The 25892-nt window shown below is 39.0% G+C and overlaps 1 protein-coding gene and 1 pseudogene across 1 annotated transcript in view; one reads left to right on the top strand and one right to left on the bottom strand.

Annotated features, from left to right (window-relative positions):
• Positions 1–25892, bottom strand: part of STARD9 (StAR related lipid transfer domain containing 9) — a 130076-nt gene that overhangs the window by 66464 nt on the left and 37720 nt on the right. Inside the window, exons 4-6 of the mRNA XM_060294406.2 lie at positions 2617–2733; positions 1087–1119; positions 936–997 (exon numbers count right to left, since the gene is read on the bottom strand). Of these exons, the coding sequence (XP_060150389.1) occupies positions 936–997; positions 1087–1119; positions 2617–2733 (212 nt within the window). The remainder of the gene's footprint in view (positions 1–935; positions 998–1086; positions 1120–2616; positions 2734–25892) is intronic.
• Positions 2903–4388, top strand: LOC115845171 (non-selective voltage-gated ion channel VDAC1-like; annotated as a pseudogene).

Below are 25892 nucleotides of genomic sequence, written 5' to 3' on the forward strand. Positions count from 1 at the left end.
CAGCAACAAAGATCCAACGCAGCCAAAAATAAATAAATAAATAAATAAATTTATAAAAAACAAAACAGAAAAACCCCAGACAGACAGTTATTCTTTTTAGGGTAATGAAAATGTTATGTAATTAGATAGTGATGATGGTTGAACAACTTGTAAATATCAAAAAAAATCATTGAAATATATTCTTTAAAAGTGTGAATTTTATGGTATGTGAATTATGTCTCATGGTTTTTTTTTTTTTTTTTTTTTTTTTTTTTCTGTATGCGGGCCTCTGACCGCTGTGGCCTCTCCCGTTGTGGAGCACAGGCTCCGGACGCGCAGGCCCAGCGGCCATGGCCCACGGGCCCAACCGCTCTGCGGCACGCGGGATCCTCCTGGACCGGGGCACGAACCCGCGTGCCCCGTATCGGCAGGCGGACTCTCAACCACTGCGCCACCAGGGAAGCCCTGTCTCATGTTTTTAAACAAGGACATTGAACACCAAAAACAAAAGCAAAAAAGAATACAGAGAATTAAGGGCAATTGGTAATCTTCCGCCAACATTTACAGTTCAGACTGGTTAAAACGTCACGTTGGGGTGACGTTCTATTCCTAGCACTAGTCTAGGAACTAGAGTTTGGGAACTACTGACCTGGAGAACAACCCAGGAGGAGTTGGAACAGAAATCCCAAAAGCTAGTATGAAACTGTACAGAAAATAAAGGAAAGGAAACCAGCTAGCCAGGGGAAGCTGGTCCACAGGAGACGCCAGCTTGTTAAGCCTGAGGATAGGAACTAAGTTTCCTACAACCTAAAACCTAAGTAAGTTTTTCATCTTGTACTGCAAGATATTTCTGCTGTGGCTTTTCTCCATTCCTCTGGGCGACTATGGAAGTGGAGAGGACAGCTCTGGAGTGGAAACAGAAACACTTCAGGCCGCAGAGACAGACAGGTTCTTACCTTACTTTTATTCTGCAGGAGGAAGGCAGTGGGGCACAGTTTTCCTCCCTGACAAAGAGACCCTGCACAAACCAGAGGATTGGAGTTTCACTGAAGGGAGTGTACAAAGAAGACCTACTTTGAGGGAATCCAATCAAAAGAGAGTCTATACCTCACATATCCGTGGTGTCAGCCCAACAGAGGCCTGGAGAACAGAAGAGAAGAAAGCATTACTGTTCACTCACGGTGATGCTCTCCCCCCAACACCCAGGGCCCACCCTCAGCAGGGATGGGCTCCTTGTGCTAGCCTCTTCACTTCAGGCAGTTTCCCCGGCGGTATGTGGAACACTCTATTTGCCAGTGCTCTCAGGAGACTCTCATGGGAGGAATGTACCAGATGAGAGGCAGATCACCGCCGTAAGAAGGAAGAGAGAAGAAGCTAGCAAACCCAGGTACATACTTTCATGCAGAGAAGGTTACATCCTTCTTGGATGAATTCACTTTACCATGGTGGTCCCTCCCAGAACCCTATCTCCTAACCCTGCACACACAGGAGGACTAGAGTACATGGGTGTTCAAAACACACATTTAGAGAGAAGCGGCTTCTTTTTTCATCTTGGATCCAGTGCTAACTTATACTCAGGTTAAGGGCTTTACACCCCTGGGTTATTGGGAATTTTCTTCTTTTAATTTAAAATCTATAAAATCAGGCTAAACATGGACGTAGTAAGCAATGATCTGGGCCCACGGCAGCAGGGATAATCTTTCAGGAGGAACAACGTCCTAGAGAATGTCCCTGTGTGGTGTTATTTGTCACCTGCCCTACCAGTTCATCTCACCAGGGTACTTCTAAGCCTAAAACAAAGAGGTATTCTTAAGGAACTCTACCCTCCCAATTTTCCATGATAAAGGAAGGCTCTCATAAGTCCTACACACTTTTGAAAGCTCCCATCCCAGTAGCTGGTTCTCCTGCTTCTTTCTAAACACTCAGATCGAACACACACATGGCCCCATATCCACATGGCCTTAGCCAGCACTTAACACTCAGTCTGGGACTTGTCTACACCAAAGGTGTTAAAAAGCTACAGGTGATGAACTTGGAAATGATATGAGAAATTCAGAAGAACTGACAAGGTCTGTGTCATCAAAGGGAATTGTAAAATTCTAAGATTCTTCAGGGTGTAATAAAGAGGGGCTAAATTATTCAAAGTTTACCTTTCAATTAAAGTGCTGAGAAACATTCTTTTTTTAAACTTTTTATTTTATAAAAAGTTATATAGCTGATTAACAATATTGTGTGAGTTCCAGGTGTACAGCAGAATGATTCAGTTATAGATATACATGTATCTATTCTTTTTCAAATTCTTTTCCCATTTAGGTTGTTACATAATACTGAGCAGAGTTCCCTGTGCTATACAGTAGGTCCTTGTTGGTTATCCATTTTAAATATAGCACTGTGTACATGTCAATCCCAAACTCCCTAACTATCCCTCACCCCACCCTTGCCCCCTGGTAACCATAAATTTGTTCTCTAAGTCTGTGAGTCTGAAGAAACGCATTCTTAATATAGAAGAGGACCCATTAAATCTTACTGAAGTTGACTGACTATGAAACTCACATACTCTCTCAGTGGCAAGGACAATGCAAGATTCAGGCTTCCTGTGGCTTTAGGAAGATACTGCATTCCAATCCCAATACTCACTGGGGTGCCCAGCATGGTGTATGTCTTCCCAGAGCCTGTCTGCCCATAGGCAAAAAGGCATATGTTGTAGCCTTTGGCAGCTCCAGACAGTACTTCAGTCCCCAAATCCTGGAACACCTATAACAATAAAAATAGAGAGCATGTCACTCTTGTCCTTCTTCCCACAGCAGCTTGTAAATTATTTTTTAACCTATAATAATATAAAATGTTTCAAACATCCATGACTATAAATTCCCCACTGTTTTATGAGAATCAATTCAGTTTCAAAAAAAGATTGCTGACTGCCACCACTTCTGAGCAGAAGATGGCTGTGCCTCCCACATATGCTGATCTTGGCAAATCTGCCAGGGATGTCTTCACCAAGGGCTATGGATTTGGCTTAATAAAACTTGATTTGAAAACAAAATCTGAGAATGGACTGGAATTTACAGGTTCAGCCAACACCGAGACCACCAAAGTGACGGGCAGTCAGGAAAGCAAGTACAGATGGACCAAATATGGTCTAACGTTTACGCAGAAATGGAACACTGACAACACACTACGCACGGAGATTACCGTGGAAGATCAGCTTGCACGTGGCCTGAAGCTGACCTTCGATTCATCCTTCTCACCAAACACTGGGGGAAAAAAATGCTAAAATCAAGACAGGGTACAAGTGGGAACATATCAACCTGGGTTGTGATGTCGATTTCAACATTGCTGGGCCTTCCATCCGGGGTGCTCTGGTGCTGCGTTATGAGGGCTGGCTGGCTACCAGGTGAATTTTGAGACCGCAAAGTCTTGAGTGACCCAGAGCAACTTTGCGGTTGGTTACAAGACGGATGAGTTCCAGCTTCACACTAATGTAAATGATGGGACAGAGTCTGGCGGCTCCATTTTTCAGAAAGTGAAAAGTTGGAGACTGCTGTTAATCTGGCCTGGACAGCAGGAAACAGTAACACTCACTTCAGAATAACAGCAAAGTACCAGATTGACCCTGATGCCTGCTTCTTGGCTAAAGTGAATAACTCCAGCCTGACAGGGTTAGGATATACTCAGACCCTAAAGCCAGGTATCAAACTGACACTGTCAGTTCTGCTGGATGGCAAGAATGTCAACGCTGGTGGCCACAAGCTTGGTCTAGGACTGGAGTTTCAAGCATAAATGAATACTGTACAATCATTTAATTTTAAACTATTTTGCAGCATAGCTACCTTCAGAATTTAGCGTACCTTTTAATGTTGTATGTCTGGGATGAAAGTATCGCTAAATATCATGTTAGACTTCCAGGTTAAAGATGATTCAGCTTTAGGGTGTTACCCTTGCAGAGGTACAGAAGAAACCCAATTTCAAAAAAGGTCCTTTCAGCTGTAGACTTGAGGGGGAGCTTGCTGGCCCCTCTAGAGATGTCAAGTTTCTTTTTTACCTAGAAATGGCTGCAAGTGGAAGTTGATAATTTGCAGGCACTTTGTAATTTGTAAATTCGTATTGAGTAAATGAATGAAATTGTGACTTCCTGAGAATTGAACCTTGGTTTCCTACCCTGATTGAGGAGAGACTCTTTGATGGTGTATACAAACTCATCTGAAAGGGACTTTTTTAGGCAGGGACTTTTTCCACCGCAATCCATCACCTCTTTTACACCAAAAAGTAGTCTGCGGGGCATGGTTGCTGTTTCTTTTGTGCCATTTTGGGGTGGAGAAGGCGGATGTGATGAAGCCAATAATTCAGGACTTAATTGTGTTTTTTCTCATGTTGTGTTTTTTCGCCCTTGCACCAGAGTATGAAATAGCTTCTAAAGAGCTCCAGCTGAAAGCTGAGAAGAGTCTCTGTAACTGTAATCACATGGGGACAACACTCAGAATCTAAACTGAACTTCTGTTGTATTCTCGCCACTCAGTTTATTTTTTAGCAGTTTAATGGGTACGTTTTAGAGTCTTCCATTTTGTATGGAATTAGTTCCTCCCCTTCAAATGCTACAATTAACATCACTTAAAAATAAAACTTGAATAAAATACTGAAACCTTAAAAAAAAAAAGAAGATTGCTAAGGAAAATTCATTCATTCAGTTAGTCAGTCAAATATTTTTCAAAGTGCTTACTATATGCCGGGCCCAAGGCTAGACATTAAAGACACAAAATTGATATATATGGTCCCTAACCTTAAGGCAAAAAGAGTCTGGGAGAAAGGCAAAGACACGCAAGCAAATTAGTAAAGAAAAACCATGTACATTAATTCTTTTTCTTTCCCATTACCAAAAAAAAAAAAGTTTAATATGGTTAATCAGGTAAAGCTACAATGAAATACTGCACAGTAACAATTCACACAAATTCAGGGTCTCAAGACACCACACTGAGAATCAGTTAAGCCCAGAAGTTAGGGAGGAGTTTTCCCTATGGGGCCCTTTTCTACATGCTGCCTCTTCAGACTGATCCTAACAGCTGACTGCTTCCACTGTCACTCATCTCTGTAGTGGTCAGCTTTAATGAATCAGAAACAGCCAGAGGTCCTCCTATGAAAACCCCTGTACTTTGTGTAGTGTCTGAAAGTCCTGTTGGACTCTGTCAGGCAGACCCCAGGCTCAGGACAAAACAGCCTGGCTTATGGGGAAGGCATAGCTTCCAGCTGAACCAGTCCTCAGCAGAAGGCCACATAGACATCTACATACACAGCTGGTATGGTGGGCATTTACCCTTTGTATTGCTGCTACTCAGCATCCAAATACTCTTCCTATCTGCGGGGGGAACCTGATTGTGTCAGTCTTGGTTGGAAGCAGGGCCCAACCCTCCCCGACGGAAGCCAAATAGTCCAGGAAACCCTCTCCACCTCCTGGTGGCTAGAACACGAACATGTGAAATGAGGCCCGCCAACTAGGTGCTTGCGCTTGAATTTTCAAAGAATGACACAAAAACAAAGGAATAAATTCTCCTTGTTGGCATCGACAGTCCATCAGTACTACATCCTGAACACACAAGTGCCAAGCGTGGTGCTCAAATCAGACTATTCTGTGATACGGCTTTGCCTGGCTTCCCTGCTACCTAGGGCCCCATGGTTTCCTGCTCATTTTTCTACTTTCCCTTAAATTCTGTGAATCTCCTGATACGGTTCCAAATTGGTTCCAAATTGGAATACTGTTCTTATGGTTCATAGCTGTGGGACCATACAAATTTGTATGGTCCCACAAAATTTTACTTAAAATTTGTAAGCCTCGGTTTCTTTCCCAGTAAAGTGGATATTTTGTAACTATATCACAGGTTTGTTGTGAAGATTAAGTGAGATAACACACGTAACTAGGGACCACGGGAACGAAGATAGCAGTTGCTGACCTAAGACTATACTACCCTATTGTTTTAGCAGCTATAGTTATGTTTCTTGACCAATGAACTATTTATGTTTTGTTTGTTTTTTAGTGCTTCTAATATTAGGCATAGGGCCAAAATAACCCAGGGAGTGGTAAAAGATTTGGACCTTGGACCATTCCCACCCCCTTCCCCAATCTCCCTCCCAGCTCTGTACTTGCCATTCATTCACCTCTATATTAGCAAAACTGAAAATTGGGCAGAGTTCTCTTTGCCTCCTGACATCTGTCTTGGTAAAATTCCCAGGGACTGAAGGAAGGAGAGGTTATTTCTCTTCACCAGACCACTTGAGTTGGCTGCCACCCATTTACTAGTTGGAAATGTTCCCCAAAACTCAACCTTTCTTTCTAGTGCTCCAGAAGAAAGTGGAAACAGAGGTGCAGACAGAGCAAGGCCACATCTAGTGAAAGTGTTATTTCTTCCCACCACTCACACAGCAGAGCAGAATGAGCTCAGTGGATTGTAAAGGAAGACAACAGAATGTTACTCCGCCCATGTCTTTATCCAAATTCAAATAATCACCTGGAGGTTTTATGAAAAACATCTTTGAAGATACCATTTTCACTCAACAGTAAAAGATGTGAACAACAAAAACTAGTAGGCTCCAAACGTGGAACTGGTAGAAAGTTCAGATTCCAGTCTTCAAGAACTGTGAGGCTTAGCTCATCATAAATTCTAGGAAAAACCACAGCCCTAAATAGAGCACAACAGAGCCAGATGACACCGTGGTTCACTCTGACTGTGGTATTATAATGAAGCAGATGGAAACAGCTCAATATGAATACCAAGAACAGTTTGAAGGCTAAAATAAATCACCAAAAGGCAATCTAAAGCTAGAGGGTCCAGTTCAGGAGGAGAGATGAGCAGTGTAACTTTATTTTTTCTGGAATATAAACAGAAGAAAGCATTCAACAGACAGGTTAATTTTATGTGACACAGCACTTCCAGTCTTTTTAAGGATGTGCTAAATAGGGGATAGTCCACTGGATGCTTCTGTACTGGGACTCACAACATCTGAAGCCCAAACCAAAATCCCTAGCAATACTCATTTCCTAAGGGAAACTGAAACTAGGAACCAGAATTTTTGATGTTCAACATCATATGTCATTAGGGTTGCAAATTAAAACAAGGAGATACCAGACACACCTGTTAGAATGGCCAAAATCCAACACACTGACAACACCAAATGCTGACGAGGATATGGAGCAATAGGAAATCTCATTCATTGTTGATGGGAATGCAGAATGGTACAGACACTTTGGAAGACATTTTGCCAGTTTTTTGTGTTTTTATTTATAAAATAAAAATATTATTCTTTTTTCTTTTAACATCTTAATTGGAGTAAAATTGCTTTACAATGGTGTGTTAGTTTCTGCTTTATAACAAAGTGAATCAGTTATACATATACATATGTTCCCATATCTCCTCCCTCTTGTGTCTCCCTCCCACCCTCCCTTTCCCACCCCTCTAAGTGGTCACAAAGCACCGAGCTGATCTCCCTGTGCTATGCAGCTGCTTCCCACTAGTTATCTATTTTACATTTGGTGTAATAATGTCCATGCCACTCTCTCACTTCATCTCAGCTTACCCTTCCTCCTCCTCCCCATGTCCTCAAGGCCATTCTCTACATCTGCGTCTTTATTCCTGTCCTGCGCCTAGGTTCTTCAGAACCATTTTTTTTTTAGATTCCATATATATGTGTTAGCATACAGCATTTGTTTTTCTCTTTCTGTCTTACTTCACTCTGTATGACAGACTCTAGGTCCATCCACCTCACTACAAATAACTCAATTTCACTACAAATAACTCTTTTTATGGCTGAGTAATATTCCATTTAAACATATCATTCTTAACATACAATGTGGCAAGCACGCTCCTTGGTATTTACCCAAAGGGGCTGAAAACATATCCACACAAAAAGCTGCACACAGATGTTTACAGAAGCTTTATTCATAATTGCCAAAACTTGGAAGCAACCAAGGTGTCCTTCAATAGGTGAATGTGTAAACTGTGGTACATCCAGATGACAGGATATTACTCAGTGCTAAAAAGAAATGAGCTATCATGCCATGAAAAAACATGGAGGAAACTTAAATGCACACTGCTAAGTGAAAGAAGCCAATCTGAAAAGGCTACTTACTGTATGATTCCAACTATATGAATTTCTGGAAAACGTAAAACTATGGAGACAGTAAAAACATCAGTGATTGGGTGGAGTTGGGGGAGGGACAGATGACAGGTGGAGTGCACACGATTTTTAGGGCACTGAAACTACTCTCTATGATACTATAATGGTGTACACATGTCATTATACATTTGTCAAACCCAAGAATGAACAAAACCAAAAATGAACCCTAATATAAACTATGGACATTAGATGATATATCAGTCAATGTAGGTTCACCACCTGCAACGAATGTACCACAACAGTGTGCAATGTTGATAGTTTGGGGGCAGGAGGTATATGGGATCTCTCTGCACTTTGTGCTCAACTCTTCTGTAAACCTAAAACTACTCTAACAAATAAAGTCTATTTTTTAAAAAGAAGATCCACAAGATAAATCTCAAGGAATGGACTTCCCTGATATCAGCGACATTTAGCAGACAAACCCTTCTCAAAAGCAGTTAGAATCAACTATGTCTCTGGAGATTTCATGATGACTGTTTAAGGTCCAAGAATAATGGTTGCGCTGTATTTTCCTATAGGAACTTTTCGCTGATAGATTTTTTGTTTGTTTGTTTGCTTGTTTTTGGTAGCTCTGTAGTTCTTTCTATTATATACTATGTTCTCTGAGCCCCAAGTAGACTCATAACAACAAAAACAACAACAAAAACTGTGATTTCCATTTAGGATGAAAAAGGGTTCAAAATGATGAAATAAATATTGATTTCAAATACAGGTATCAGAAATTGTTGGAACTTCCCTGGTGGTCCAGTGGGTAAGACTCCATGCTCCTAATGCAGGGGCCTCAAGTTCGATCCCTGGTCAGGGAACTAGATCCCACAAGCATGCCGCGTGCCGCAACTAAAAAAGGTCCCGCACACTGCAATGAAGATCTCGCGTACAGCAACTAAGACCTGAAGCAGCCTAAATAAATAACTACTAAAAAAAATTATTGATAAGTGAGAAGTAAAAGGGACATTTCAAGGAGGGAAAAATGTTAGTTAAAAATAAATCTATAAAAGTATAAGATTAGATCACTCCCTAACACCATACACAAAAATAAGCTCAAAATGGGTTTAAGACCTAAATGTAAGGCCAGAAACTATCAAACTCTTAGAGGAAAACATTGGCGGAACACTCTATGACATAAATCACAGCAAGATCCTTTCTGACCCAACTCCTGGAGAAATGGAAATAAAAGCAAAAATAAACAAATGGGACCTAATGAAACTTAAAAGCTTCTGCATAGCAAAGGAAACCATAAACAAGACCAAAAGACAACCCTCAGAATGGGAGAAAATATTTGCAAATGAAGCAACTGACAAAGGATTAATCTCCAAAATTTACAAGCAGCTCATGCAGCTCAATAACAAAAAAACAAACAACCCAATCCAAAAATGGGCAGAAGACTTAAATAGACATTTCTCCAAAGAAGATATACAGACTGCCAACAAACACATGAAAGAATGCTCAACACCATTAATCATTAGAGAAATGCAAATCAAAACTACAATGAGATATCATCTCACACCGGACAGAATGGCCATCATCAAAAAATCTAGAAACAATAAATGCTGGAGAGGGTGTGGAGAAAAGGGAACCCTCTTGCACTGTTGGTGGGAATGTAAATTGATACAGCCACTGTGGAGAACAGTATGGAGGTTCCTTAAAAAACTACAAATAGAACTACCATATGACCCAGCAATCCCACTACTGGGCATATACCCTGAGAAAACCAAAATTCAAAAAGAGTCATGTACCAAAATGTCCATTGCAGCTCTATTTACAATAGCCCGGAGATGGAAACAACCTAAGTGTCCATCATCGGATGAATGGATAAAGAAGATGTGGCACATATATACAATGGAATATTACTCAGCCATAAAAAGAAACGAAATTGAGCTATTTGTAATGAGGTGGATGGACCTAGAGTCTGTCATACAGAGTGAAGTAAGTCGGAAAGAGAAAGACAAATGCCGTATACTAACACATATATATGGAATTTAAGAAAAAAAATGTCATGAAGAACTTAGGGGTAAGACAGGAATAAAGACACAGACCTACTAGAGAATGGACTTGAGGATATGGGGAGGGGGAAGGGTAAGCTGTAACAAAGCGAGAGAGAGGCATGGACATACATACACTACCAAACGTAAGGTAGATAGCTAGTGGGAAGCAGCTGCATAGCACAGGGAGATCAGCTCAGTGCTTTGTGACCGCCTGCAGGGGTGGGATAGGGAGGGTGGGAGGGAGGGAGACGCAAGAGGGAAGAGATATGGGAATACATGTATAACTGATTCACTTTGTTATAAAGCAGAAACTAACACACCATTGTAAAGCAATTATACTCCAATAAAGATGTAAAAAAATAATAAATCTAAAAACCGTGTGTTAGTAGGCATCTTTAAACTGGAAAATAATTCTAGACAACTCTGGAAACTATTCAAACATATGTTTTCACTAGCACTGTTAGCTGCTAGGAAAACCTCAAGTAGCCCAGAGTTGTACTTACTTTTACTTTTCATCACACAGAGACCGTGAGGTACAGCTGGTACTATTTGTGGATCTACTGACCCATCCTATCTGCAAACTTGTGGCAGCAGTACAGAAAACTAGGGTTCAGGGCCTATTATTTGAGGAGAGTATTCATGTACAAAATATAACAATGCGGCCTGGAGTTGGGGAAAGGGCTTAGAATAATTTGCCTTCCTCTAAATAGCTACAGTTATAGTTTAATGGTTAAGAACACAGGCTTCACAACTTAACAGATTTGAAATCTGGTTCCTGGGGCAAGTAACCTTCCCTCAGTTTCCTCACCTGTGAAATGGAGATTAAAGAGCACCTAAAACTCACAGGGTTTTTGAGAGGATTAACTGTGTAAATACATGTAAAACTTTAAGAACAATGGCACAAAGTAAGCACTTTACTGTGCTAGTTTTTGTTGTTATTGTTACTACATATTATTTTTTTCCATTTTTTGGTATAAGGAGTACTCAAAAGAGTTAACATTCTCGCTGGTACTCCCATGTACTTTAAAAGAACCATGGACTTTTGGAAAATCCAATACAGACACCATAGTTAATATGCCCCAACTTCACATAGATACCTTCAAAAAAACTTCTACCTTCCATCTTATTAAATATTCATTTCTAAAAAATCTTCAGAAACCATTAATGTAAAAAAAATTGTAAACTCTTTCTTCATGTCTTATCGGTTTTGCTAGGGCCTAAGGATCATTCTTTCCCTTCTATAAGTATGAAAATCATGTAACTGAAAGAGAGGTTACCTAGCCAATAAAATACATGAAGTTCTTAACCCTTAATATTTTCCCACAGAAAGGCTTCATACATTTCTCTTTTTTCCCAGGCTTTTTAAAAAATTGAGGTATTACTGACATATTAGTTTCAGGTATATAACATAATGATTCAACATTTCTATATACCACAAAATGATCACCACAGAGCTTACGTGGTGGCGCAGTGGTTAAGAATCCGCCTGCCAATGCAGGGGACACGGGTTCGAGTCCTGGTCCAGGAAGATCCCACATGCCACGGAGCAACTAAGCCCATGCACCACAACTACTGAGTCTGCGCTCTGGAGCCCACGAGCCACAACTACTGAGCCCACGTGCCTAGAGCCCGTGCTCCACAACAAGAGAAGCCACAGCAATGAGAAGCCCACACACCTCAATGAAAAGTAGCCACCACTCGCTGCAACTAGAGAAAGCCCGCGCACAGCAACAAAGACCCAACTCAGCCAAAAATAAATAAATAAATAAACAAATAAATAAATTTATTTTTAAGAAAAATGATCACCACAATAAATCGAGTTAACATCCATCACCATACACAGTTACAAATTTTTTTCTCCTCCTGTGATCTTTCACAATCCACCCACCTAGCTACTTTCAAATATGCAATACAGTATTATTAACTATAGTCACCACGCTGTACATCATATCCCCATGACTTATTCATTTTATAGCTGTAAATTTGTACCTTTTGACCCATACATTTCTATTATAAAATGAAATAGCTATTATCAACTATGATTTTCACACAGAAAAGAAATTCTTCACCAGTTTTTGTTAATTTACCTAAGAAATATTTATGAGAAAACAGCTTTAAATTCTATGATGTATTCCATCTAAATGGATTTTAAACATCACGTATCTCTTGGTCTATAACTCCACTGTTAAAAGGACTGTACTAGAAGACTTTTTTTTCCCTTTTAGTAACACTGCTACTTAATGCAGTAATAGATGTCATCTTTATTGACAAGGATCAGTATTTGAGTATTCACCATGAGAAGTATTCTTATAATGTTTTATTACATAAATAAATATATTTAAAATAGAAAAAAAACCCAGAAAATGCTGATAAAAATACTCCCACCATTTAGACATAACCATTGTTAACATTTTGGTGTACAGCTTACTCTTTCAGACTTTTGTTCTATTCCTAGATAATATCTAATGTCCCTTTCAGGTCTTAAATTCTGATGTAAATATAGTAATTAGGAATACTTGAATACAATGAGGATACTAACTAAACCCAATTGTTTTTATTTTTTATTTTACTATAGTTATTTATGATACTCATAAGTACAGTTTTCCCTATATTTATAATTAGACGACTTAATATTTTAATTTAAAATTCTATTTAATTTCTCAGTAGGAAAGCATGCTATAGCCCCACCCATCAAGTATCCAAGTCTATCTAAGCCACAGCCCAGGCCCCACTGTCCACCTGGCTATAGCTTACCCAAAGAGCAAACAACGTATTTAGGAAGGGAAAGAAAGTCTCAACTGTGCCAGCTGTGCCAAAACAACCCCACAAAGTATCAGGAAATGCTGTCCACTCTTTATAAATGTCAGGCCACTCCCTCAACACCACTGCAGGTCACTGATATTTGGGTCTCTGCCCAGTATAAATGTTCACATTTCCTTCCCACTGTAAGCCCAGCTAGGGGTTAATCAACATCATTTGGATCCTGCCCCTGGTTTTTTGTAGCAGATTTTTCCAGAGAAAACAGGCAACGGCCTATATTTGACTTTGACAGATGAAACTATTTGGTTCCTCCACTTTACACTGTGAACTACAGAGAGATTTATTTCCCATATTTATTCATATCATATATGTATATCCATGCAATGTATACCATGGAAATTTCTGTTTAAACAGTTTCCAATGAACAGGAGGAGAAAGAAACTACAAGAGAAATTTTGAAATGCAGGTAAAGATACACAAGGCCAACTGGAACGTATGCCATACCCAATGAGGAGAAGAATCATTATTCTGAAAGAAACAAGTCCTTCTTTTTATTTTTAATTAATTTTTTAATTTTTTAACACCTTTATTGGAGTATAATTGCTTTACAATGGTGTGTGAGTTTCTGCTTTATAACAAAGTGAATCAGTATACATATACATATGTTCCCATATCTCTTCCCTCTTGTGTCTCCCTCCCACCCTCTCTATCCCACCCTTCTAGGTGGTCACAAAGCACCGAGCTGATCTCCCTGTGCTATGCGGCTGCTTCCCACTAGCTATCTATTTTACGTTAGGTAGTGTATATATATGTCCATGCCACTCTCTCACTTTGTCCCAACTTACCATTCCCCCTCTCCATATCCTCAACTCCATTCTCTAGTAGGTCTGTGTCTTTGTTCCCGTCTTACCCCTAGGTTCTTCATGACCTTTTTCTTTTTTTTTTCTTAGATTTCATATATATGTGCTAGCACACGGTATTTGTTTTTCTCTTTCTGACTTACTTCACTCTGTATGACAGACTCTAGGTCCATCCACCTCACTACAAATAGCTCAATTTCGTTTCTTTTGATGGCGGAGTAATACTCCATTGTATATATGTGCCACATCTTCTTTATCCATTCATCTGTTGATGGACACTTAGGTTGCTTCCATGTCCTGGCTATTGTAAACAGAGCTGCAATGAACATACTGGTACATGCCTTTTTTTTTTTTTTTTTAACATCTTTATTGGAGTATAATTGCTTTACAATGGTGTGTTAGTTTCTGCTTTATAACAAAGTGAATCAGTTATACATATACATATATTCCCATATCTCTTCCCTCTTGCACCTCCCTCCCTCCCACCCTCCCTATCCCACCCCTGCAGGCGGTCACAAAGCACTGAGCTGATCTCCCTGTGCTATGCAGCTGCTTCCCACTAGCTATCTACCTTACGTTTGGTAGTGTATGTATGTCCATGCCTCTCTCTCGCTTTGTTACAGCTTACCCTTCCCCCTCCCCATATCCTCAAGTCCATTCTCTAGTAGGTCTGTGTCTTTATTCCTGTCTTACTCCTAGGTTCTTCATGACATTTTTTTTTTCTTAAATTCCATATATATGTGTTAGTATACGGCATTTGTCTTTCTCTTTCCGACTTACTTCACTCTGTATGACAGACTCTAGGTCCATCCACCTCATTACAAATAGCTCAATTTCGTTTCTTTTTATGGCTGAGTAATATTCCATTGTATATATGTGCCACATCTTCTTTATCCATTCATCCGATGATGGACACTTAGGTTGTTTCCATCTCCGGGCTATTGTAAATAGAGCTGCAATGAACATTTTGGTACATGACTCTTTTTGAATTATAGTTTTCTCAGGGTATATGCCCAGTAGTGGGATTGCTGGGTTGTATGGTAGCTCTATTTGTAGTTCTTTAAGGAACCTCCATACTGTTCTCCACAGTGGCTGTATCAATTTACATTCCCACCAACAGTGCAAGAGGGTTCCCTTTTCTCCACACCCTCTCCAGCATTTATTGTTTCTAGATTTTTTGATGATGGCCATTCTGACTGGTGTGAGATGATATCTCATTGTAGTTTTGATTTGCATTTCTCTAATGATTAATGATGTTGAGCATTCTTTCATGTGTTTGTTGGCAATCTGTATATCTTCATTGGAGAAATGTCTATTTAGGTCTTCTGCCCATTTTTGGATTGGGTTGTTTGTTCTTTTGTTATTGAGCTTCATGAGCTGCTTGTAAATTTTGGAGATTAATCCTTTGTCAGTTGCTTCATTTGCAAATATTTTCTCCCATTCTGAGGGCTGTCTTTTGGTCTTGTTTATGGTTTCCTTTGCTGTGCAGAAGCTTTTAAGTTTCATTAGGTCCCATTTGTTTATTTTTGTTTTTCTTTCCATTTCTCTAGGAGGTGGGTCAGAAAGGATCTTGCTGTGATTTATGTCATAGAGTGTTCTGCCTATGTTTTCCTCTAAGAGTTTGATAGTTTCTGGCCTTACATTTAGGTCTTTAATCCATTTTGAGCTTATTTTTGTGTATGGTGTTAGGGAGTGTTCTAATCTCACACTTTTACATGTACCTGTCCAGTTTTCCCAGCACCACTTATTGAAGAGGCTGTCTTTTCTCCACTGTATATTTATACAATTTTTTTTTTTTTTGCGGTACACGGGCCTCTCACTGTTGTGGCCTCTCCCATTGCGGAGCACAGGCTCCGGACGCTCAGGCTCAGTGGCCATGGATCACTGGCCCAGCCACTCCGTGGCATGTGGGCTCCTCCCGGACCGGGGCACAAACCCGTGTCCCCTGCATCGGCAGGTGGACTCCCAACAACCACACCACCAGGGAAGCCCATCTCCACTGTATATTTATACAATTTTTAAAGGTTACATTCCATTTACAGTTATTACAATATATTGGCTATATTTCCCATGTTGTACAATACATCCTTGTAGCTTATCTTACACCCAATAGTTTGTACCTCCCATCCCCCCACTCCTATATGCCCCCCGCAACCCCCATAACCACTAATTTGTTCTCTATATCTGTGAGTCTGCTTCTTGTTTTATTATATTGAAAGAAACCAGTTTTGAGACTGGCAGGTCCCAGAACTGGATTTCTCTTCACCTCAGCAGCAAGTATTTATTAAATTCCTAACAGGGCCCTAGCACTGCATGGTCTCTGTGGGAGATCTGAAAGACATTTGAAATACTGTCTCGATCTACAATGATCACAGAGTTAGTAAAAAGTTCAATACTTTTACATAGTAGAAAAAGAAAGAAGGGTAGACATAATATTATATTTTGAGAAGGAAAAAAGACTGTGGGCTGGGGTAGGAAAATCTTCATAGCATATGTGGCACTAAACCTGTGTCTTAAGCTTGCTTTCAGATAAGTCCCTTCTTTGAATAATGTCCCCCGGATAAAGGCCTTCTCTCTTAAGTGAGGGTGACCTCAGGACTGCAGTACCACAAAATCTAAAATGTATCCTTGTCATTTCAATCCTTCAAGAAGTCAGAATTCTGAGTGAAACAACAGAACAACTAGGTCACTTTACTCTCCCTGAAAAACCTTCAGACCTCCACTTGCCATCTCTTAATACCTGGCTGTCAACTGTGGAAAGTTCATCCCAAGGACTAAAGATCTCCCACCTTAGGAATAACAAACATCCAGGCAAGTAACCCCAGAAACAGCCAAACAAATCTCTCTGTCTCATCGCTTCACTGAAGTTATTTTATTACTCTTATTTGAACAAGGAAGTATGGGTACAAAAAGGACAGACATCAGCAGCTGTTCTTAGCCTCAATGAGAGAGGCCCAACTATAGTGGCAGTGGTCTATTCCCACGATGCAACCCTTTAGTGGTATGAGAATATCACTCCCTAAAATGAAAATTACTCTGTGGCTGGATATCACAGGGTCTTTCTAGGATCTTCTGCTTGGGATTGATAGACTAGCCCTCTTCTCACAACCCCCCCAAAGCTAAAGGATCCATGAGCTCCCACCTATAGAGGGAAGAGGAGGAGACAGAAGGGCTGCAATTTTCTTAACCATGACATAGGCCTGAAGAATCTCCTGAAGTGTCCCCACTTAAAGTTTCTCTGACCCTACAGCTACTGCCATGACCATAGAACCAGGAGGCACTTGGAAAAGACCAAAGCACTCATTCTTTATCCAAGTGCATTCACTATATTGCATTAGTTAGCAGAAAGAAGGAAAATAAAGACTGAAATGTAAAATATTTCCATCTCATTTTCTTCTATCTTCTCCAAATGGCATTTATTATCTACAATGTAGATTTACCACAACTTAACATTGCAATATAATGAGCAGTTCCAAATCAGTAATAATCAACATCCCAAAAGAGTAAAAAAAAATTAAATAACTGACCAAATGCCATTGCTAAGCACAATAAATTTTTACTGTACTTTTCCACCTTTCTACAAATATATAAATTTTATATTGTTATTCATAGTATATAACCTGTTGTGTATTGCTTGTCATTCCTATATTCCTCAAACACTTAAGCATTTTAAACATTTCTGTGATTCATTTTCACAATTCTGAGTTTAGAGGTTCATAACTGACACAACTAACTTAATGAGTTCTTAACAATTGACAGTTTTCTTATTCTCATACCAACATGAGATGAATGAAATCCAAAATTCCCATTAGAAAATATCAGTAGCAACTAGTATTTATAATTGCAGCTCAAGGTCAATATTTCCTAGTGGTATGGAACACAAAGAAAAAAGCAGAAGAGTTACCTTCACTATTTGTAAGCCCTCAATTTCCAAAATTCTACGAACACAACTCTCCTTAGTCAAGCACTCCTTGTCCTGAAACAAATTTGCTAAGTTGGTTGGGTTATTTTTCATTTACTTCCATCTAGCACTCAAGTTCTCTCTTCATACTTCCTTCTTTCAACTGTAGAGTATTTGATCAGAATCAGTGAGAACTCATGAGTTTCAATATAAGTAAATAGATATAATGGAACTGTATGCATGTGTGTGTGTGTATATACATCTGTATATGCAAATATATATTCCCTAGCTTTGTCTAACTCTACTGAGGAGACCAAGGAACAGTGATATCTCAATAGCAATGATCACACCTAGCACCCAGATCTTGGCTAAATGCCATTTCCCATTAACGGGAACAATCTGAGCATCATAACAAGCAATAATAATAACAGACTGTCATCCACTGAATAAAATGGGAAACCATGAGTCAGTACAAATATAAACAAGTAAATAATTTGAAAGTTTGATGAGGAATGGGATATTTACATAGTGTTTCAAAGTACCTTTCGACAAAATATTTATTTCAAAGAAGGGAAAAGAGTAACTTTACGGTTACTAGCAAGACGCCACCTTAATCAAGAAATCAAAGTGAACTCTGTGATATTCCTACCGAAGATGCATAACCTGGATCTAATCATGAGGAGACATTGAACAACCAACTTAAGAAACATTCTAAAAAATAATTCACCTGTAATCTTCCAAAGTGTCAAGATTATGAATACAAAGAAAAACTGAGGAACTATTCCAGGATGAATTAGACTAGACATAAGACAGCTAAGTGCAACAAGTGATTCTGAACCAGATCCTTTTTCTATAAAGGACATCACTGGGACAATCAGCAAAACTCAAATGGGATCTAATGATTAGATGTAGTAATGTAACAATTTAAATTCCCAGTTTTGAAGGTTGTATTGTGGTTATGTTAAAGAATGTCCTTTAGTATAAGGAACTGCACACTCAAGTATATGGGATAACTGGGTAACAGGTTGGCAACTTTTAAATGGTTCAGGAAAAATTTTTTTGAATGTACTTACATCTTCTCTGTAAATCTGTGATCACTTCAAAAAATTTTTTTAAGTTTAATAAAAAGATGTAAGGAAAAATACAACAGAAAGCACCCTGGATTCTGAGTCAGGCCTGGGTTCCTACAGATACCAGCACTGCCACTTACTAGCTGTGTGACCTGGTATGAGTAACGTGCTTTGTTTCCTTTTTCCTCATCAGTAAAATAGGGATGACGTTTATTGTAAACAGTTTATTGTAAAAATCAAATGAAGTAAATTATGAGAAAACGCTTAATGCATGAAAATGCTAATGAAGCATAAGATATTTATTTTGCAGTCTTGTTGAATCAAATTAAAAAATAACCATAAATATAAAATGAAATGTACTACAGGTACAAGAAACACATTGTGGCACTATATCAATCAGGGTCTAAACAGAAACAGATGGTATATTCAAATTAGAATCATTCAGGTTTAATTAAGTAAAAAGACTATTCACAAAGGTGTGGGTGTGAAGTAGGAAAACCACAAGGGACAGTGGAGTAACCTGGAACCAGTACCTGGAAATTCACCACCTCAGAGCCAAAATGGACGAAGGGGGAAAAACGTTCACCAAAACCTGGAAGAAGAGAACCATGCGGAGAGCACCACATTGAGAGGAGCTGTGACTTAAGTTAACAGGTGAGGCCAGACCAAGCCAAACCCTCAGGAGGAAACCTCTTCCTCTCATCTGTTAGAGCTCTCCACCATTCAACTCCAACTCAAGCCAGAGGGCAAGGAAGCCCAATGCTTAGTCCAACAGGTCAGCCTTTGGGGCATACAAAAAGGTAGAAAACGATGAAGAGTTGACCTGGAAGAGCAAAAGGAAGACATTCAACAGAACTGAATTCAACTGAAGAAGCAGGGAAGACTTCATGAAACAGGGAACATCTGAAGTGGGCCTCAAGCCATGAGTAGGATTTTAATTATTAGGTTGATTATCTAGGCAGTATGAATAACACACATAAAGCTGCGAGTAGTGAAAATGCATGGCTGTCCAGGTGAAATTTAGAAAGTCAGATATGTTGTAAGATAAGACTAAATATTGGGGTGATGCAAAGGATGAGGTTTTCTTTTCTTTCATTTTTAAAAAATTGAGGTATATGGGACTTCCCTGGTGGTCCAGTGTTTACAACTCTGTGCTTCCACTGCAAGGGGTGCGGGTTAAATCCCTGGTCGGGGTACTAAGATCCCACATATCACATGGCTTAGCCAAAAAAAATTGAGGTATAGATGATTTACAATATTATATTAGTTTCAGGTGTACAACAAAGTGATTAAAAATTTTTACAGATTATACTTCATTTAAGGTTATTATAAAATATTGGCTATCTTCCCTGTGCTGTACAATATATCCTTGTAGCTTATGTATTTTATACATAGTAGTTTGTACCTCTTAATCCCCTACTCCTATCTTGCCCCTCACCTCTCCCCACTGGTAACCACTAGTTTGTTCTCTATATGTGCCAGTTTGTTTCTGTTTTGTTATATTCATTTGTTTGTTTTATTTTTTAGGTTCCACATATAAGTGATATGTACAGTATTTGTCTTTATCTTATTCATTTCACTAAGCATAATATCCTCCAGGTCCATCCATGTTGTTTCAAATGGCAAGATTTCATTCTTTTTTATGACTGAGTAGTATTCCATGACATATACACACACACACACATATATTATATACATATATATATATATCTCACATCTTCTTTATCCATTCATCTGTTGATGGACACTCAGGTTCCTTCCATATCTTGGCTATTATAAATAACACTGCTTATGAACACTGAAGTGCATGCATCTTTTCAAATTAGTGTTTTCATTTTCTTTGGAAATATACCCAGGAGTGGAATACTGGATCATATCATAATTCTATTTTTAGTTTTTTGAGGAACCTCCATACTGTTTTCCACAGTGGCTGCACCAATTTACATTCCCACCAACAGGGTACAAGGGTTTCCTTTTCTCCACATCTTTACCAACATTTGTTATATGTGGTCATTGATGATAGTCACTCTGACAGGTGTGAGATGATATCTCATTGTGGTTTTGAGTTTCATTTCTCTGATGATTAGTGATGTTAAGCATATTTTCATGTGCCTGTTGGCCATCTGTATGTCTTCTTTGGAAAAATGTCTATTCAGGTCTTTTGCCCATTTTTTAATCAGGTTGGTTTTTTGTTTGTTTTATACTGAGTTGTATGAGCTATTTATATATTTGGGGTATTAACCCCTTAACGGTCATATCATTTGTAAATATTTTATCCCACTCAGTAGGTTGTCTTTTCATCTTGTCAATAGTTTCCTTTGTTGTGCAAAAGCTTTTAAATTTAATTAGTTCCCATTTGTTTGTTTTTTCTTTAGTTTCCACTGCCTTAGAATATGGATCAAAAAATACTGCTATGATTTATGTCAAAGAGTGTTTTGCCTATGTTTTCTTCTAGGATTTTTATGGTTTCTGATCTTAGATTTAGGTCTTTAATCCATTTTTAGTTTATTTTTGTACATGATGTGGGAAAATGTTCTAATTTCATTCTTTTACGTGTAGCTGTCCAGTTCTCCCATCACCACTTACTGAAGAGACTGTCTCTTCCACATTGTATATTATTGCCTCCTTTGTCATAGATTAATTAATCATAAGTACATGGGTTTATTTCTGGGCTCTCTATTCTATTCCACTGAGCTATGTGTCTGTTTTTGTACCAGTACCACACTCTTTTCATTACTGTAGCTTTGTAGTATAGTCAGTAGTCAGGGAGCATGACACCTCTAGCTGTTCTTCTTTCTCAAAATTGCTTTGGCTATTTGGGGTCTTTTGTGTTTCCATACAAATTTTATAATGATTTATTATAGTACTATGAAAGACACCATTGGTATTTTGATAGGGATTGTGTTGACTCTATAGACTGCCTTGGGTAGCAGAGTCATTTTAACAATATTAATTCTTCCAAACCATGAACATGATATATCTTTCCACCTGTTTTTGTCATCTTCAATTTCTTTCAGCAGTGTCTTATAGCTTTCCAAGTACAGGTCTTTCATTGGGTTGGCCAAAAGGTTCATTTGTTTTTTTCCATAAGATAGCTCTAGTAGGGCTTCCCTGGTGGCGCAGTGGTTGGGAGTCCGCCTGCCGATGCAGGGGACGTGGGTTCATGCCCCGGTCTGGGAGGATCCCACATGCCGTGGAGCGGCTTGGCCCGTAAGCCATGGCCGCTGAGCCTGCACGTCTGGAGCCTGGGCTCCGCAACGGGAGAGGCCACAGCAGTGAGGGGCCCACATAACGCAAAAAAAAGAAAGAAAGAAAGAAAAAAAAAGATAGCTCTAGTAGCACTTGGTTGTATTTAACTTCATTTGAAACAATCTTGTTAGATTGTATGTGACAGCTGTCATATCAGTGCATTTGAAAAAGACTTATCAAAATTGGTGAATTTTTGTGTAGCCATTTTAATATTGAAGATGGAAGAAAAAAGCAACATTTTTGGCGTGCTATGCTTTATTATTTCAAGCAAGGTAAAAATGCAACCGAATACAAAAAAAAGATTTGTGCAGTGTATGGAGAAAGTGCTACGACCAGGTTTTCTCCTAGTTATTTCATTCTTTTTGAAGTGATGGTAAATGGGATTTTTTTCTTAATTTCTCTTTCTGATAGCTTGCTGTTAGTGTATAGAAATGCAACAGATTTCTGTATTTTAATTTTGTGTCCTGCAACTTTACCAAATTCATTGATGAGCTCTAGTAGTTTTCTGGCGGCATCTTTAGGATTTCTATGTACAGTACCATGTCATCTGCAACCAGTGATGGTTTTACTTCTTCCTTTCCAATTTAGATTCCTTTCATTTCTTTTTCTTGTCTAATTGCTGTGGCTAGTACTTCCAATACTGTGTTGAATAAAAGTGGCAAGAGTGGGCATCCTTGTCTTGTTGCTGATCTCAAAGGAAATGCTTCAGGTTTTCACCACTGAGTATCAGGTTAGCTGTGAGCTTGTCATATATAGCCTTTATTATGTAGAGGTATGTTCCCTCTATACCCACTTTGTGGAGAGTTTTTATCATAAATGGATGTTGAATTTTGTTAAAAGCTTTTTCTGCGTGTATTGAAGTGATCATATGGTTTTTATTCATATATCGTTTTAATGACTTTCTCCATATCTTCCTTTAGTTCTTTGAGCATTTTTAGGACAGTTAAAAGTCTCTGTCTAGTATATCTGCCTTTAGGTCCTTCTCAGGGGTGGTTTCTGTTGATTAATTTTTTCCTTTACATGGGCTACACTTTCATGTTTCTTTGTATTGTGACTTTTTTGTTGAAAACTGGACATTTGAACCTAATAATGTAGTAACTCTGGAAATCAGATTCTTTCCTTTCTCCAGCATATGCTGTCTCTTGTTATTCTTTTCATTTATTGTTTTTGTGTTTTTGATTGTTGTAGGCTGTCTCTGTGCTGAGGATCAGACAGAGGTGTAAAGCTAAAGTATTCTCAGGTCTTTTCTGAGCCTTTCCCTGGGCATGTCTAGTCACTTTTTAATTTTCCCTGTGTGTTTTGTTGTTTTTGAATGCCCTGGTCATAAATATCTGGCTCCCAAAAAGAGAAAAAGAGAAAAATGAAGTGGGGTGGGGGTGGGGAGAAGGGTGCTGGCCCTTTAAATCCCCTGGAAGTCACTTCAGCAGGATGGGGAGGGACTTGGAGAAAGGTGCAACAACAATGGCTGCCTACCTCTTTGCCTGCACCTCTGTGATCAGAAGCAGCAATTAGCAATCAGAGTAGATTCCTGATATTTGGAAAACAGGGTCCTTTTTGCCCACCCTGACTTCTGCAAGCTACGTGCAAGATGCTCCAGGACCAGTGCATAGCTGCCTGCCACTTGGCTGGGAATAGGGAATGGGTGGCTCCTACTATGTTAAGAGCTGAAATTAACTTCAATTTGTCCTCCAAGTCTTCCTCTGGAAGTGGCAAGTCTTCAATAGACTCCAGAGTTCCAAAACAGTTACTTAAGATGGATTCTGCCAGTGCAATTGTCATCTAGGTGGGAAGACAGATTCCTGCTTTCTTCCCAGAATCCTCTCCTTCATAATAATTTTCTAAAATACAAATTAGTACCCTCATATTTCCCTACTGAAAGCTGTCTATATTTAAGTACATAGGAATCTCTTTTATTCTTGAATCCATTAACTAAGATGCACCTAAATTATCACCCTGTATATGTACTTTTCCTTTTAAATTTTTGAAAAATATAAATATGTGAAATGATATTAATCTAAACAGAGACTCTAACAAAGCCATATGAAATTATTTACTCAACCAATATTTGTAAAGTGCCTATTAAAGCAAAACACTGTGCTTTGCACTACTCCTACTGTTTAAGGATGATTGTTAGGATTACTTTGCACAATGAATACTTCAACAGAAGTGCTTTATTCAACAAACAGTTCATACAACTCAACAACAAAAAAACAAACAACCCAATCCAAAAGTGGGCAGAAAACTTAAAGAGACATTTCTCCAAAGAAGAAATACAGATGGCCAATAGGCACATGAAAAGATGCTAAACATCACTAATTATTAGAGAAATGCAAATCAAAACTACAATGAAGTACCACCTCTCACCGGTCAGAATGGCCATCATTAAAAAGTCTACAATTTTTTTAAAAGCGCTTTTTCAAAAACCAGAGTTTTAGATTCATATAGCTAGTAACATTTACTGAGCAATTATTTTGTGTTAGGCTCTCAGCACCTTAAATGTTATTAATCCATTTAATACTCACAATACATCTATGAGGGTAGTTAATATTATCAAAGTTCTCTAATGTTCACACGAGAAAATTGACGTCCCATGGGTAGTAAGTACCTCTAAACAAAGCTCTTGCTTTTAACCACTGTGATATTCTGCCACTAGCAAAATAACTGTTCACCAGAGTTATCAGGAAAGGCAAATCTTATCTGTTGAACACTAAGCTATTACCCTACAATTTAAAATTGTTCTTCAAGGTTTCCTTACTTCCTGTTGTTTTGCTTCACGCTGGGAGAAACTTTACCAAGTCTCCTTTGAGTATTTCTAAATAGCAGTCTCAGTAAAATTTTGTTAAAGCCTTTGGTCAAAAACAATAAAATCTGATCCTTCTGCCATTTGTTAATCACTTTTGGAGTCTTTTTGCTCCATTAACCTTTTCGTTTGCACATGAAGAGAATTATAATCTCACCCCCAAATTTCACCGACATTGCTATCATTAAATGACCAGAATTTGAAGCCTTATTAGAGACAGACAAGATTACATTTTTTTCTTTCTTTGCTGTTTTTCAAACTACAAAGAACACCCACTTCTTGTACCAAGTGAAAAAATAAAACGCATGAAGAAAAAACTAACCTTCCTTCCCTACCTCAACCCCTAATCCTACTCATTTAAGTATCCAACAAGTCCCCTTCAGGTACTGACGGAAAGGATATAACGAACAGGTATGTCCCTCCATACCTTTCTCCATGTATATAAGGATATACAGTTCTTCGTTTTTCTTTATTTTCATTGAAAGAGACACATATAATGCACGTCAACCTGCAACTTGCTTTTTATCACATAACATAGCATTAACATACAGGTTATTTCCCATAGATACAACTCTTCCTTTTTTCATGCATGCACAAATCCACAGTTACACAAACACAATTTAAAATAATTGGGGGACTTCCTTGGCAGTCCAGTGGTTAAGAATCCGCCTTCCAATGCAGGGGAGGTGGGTTCGATCCCTGGTTGGGGAGCTGAGATCCCACATGCCACAGGGCAACTAAGCCCACGCGCCGCCAACTACTGAGCCTGCGCTCTCTGGAGCCCACGCACCACAACTAGAGAGAAGCCTGCGCACCGCAACGAGAGATGCTGCGTGCTGCAACTAAGACCCGATGCAGTCAAATAAATAAATAATTAAAATAACTGGGCTATCATGCATGCTGCGGGGGCAATGCTTCGTTTTATTTCCTTTTTATTTGCCACCCCTCTTTTCCCTTCCTCTTTTCCTCCCTCATACATTAACCCCCACCTGTGGGTAAGACATTAACAACTGGCATCATTTCTTGTTCTTCCCACAGTCATAACCATAAATGCACACACGCTCACTCACATATTTATGGGTTTTGAATTCTTCTAAGACATCTGCAATATATTTCACGGTGTAT

This window comes from Globicephala melas, chromosome 2, assembly GCF_963455315.2.
Source record: "Globicephala melas chromosome 2, mGloMel1.2, whole genome shotgun sequence".
Classification (NCBI taxonomy): Eukaryota; Metazoa; Chordata; class Mammalia; order Artiodactyla; family Delphinidae; genus Globicephala; species Globicephala melas.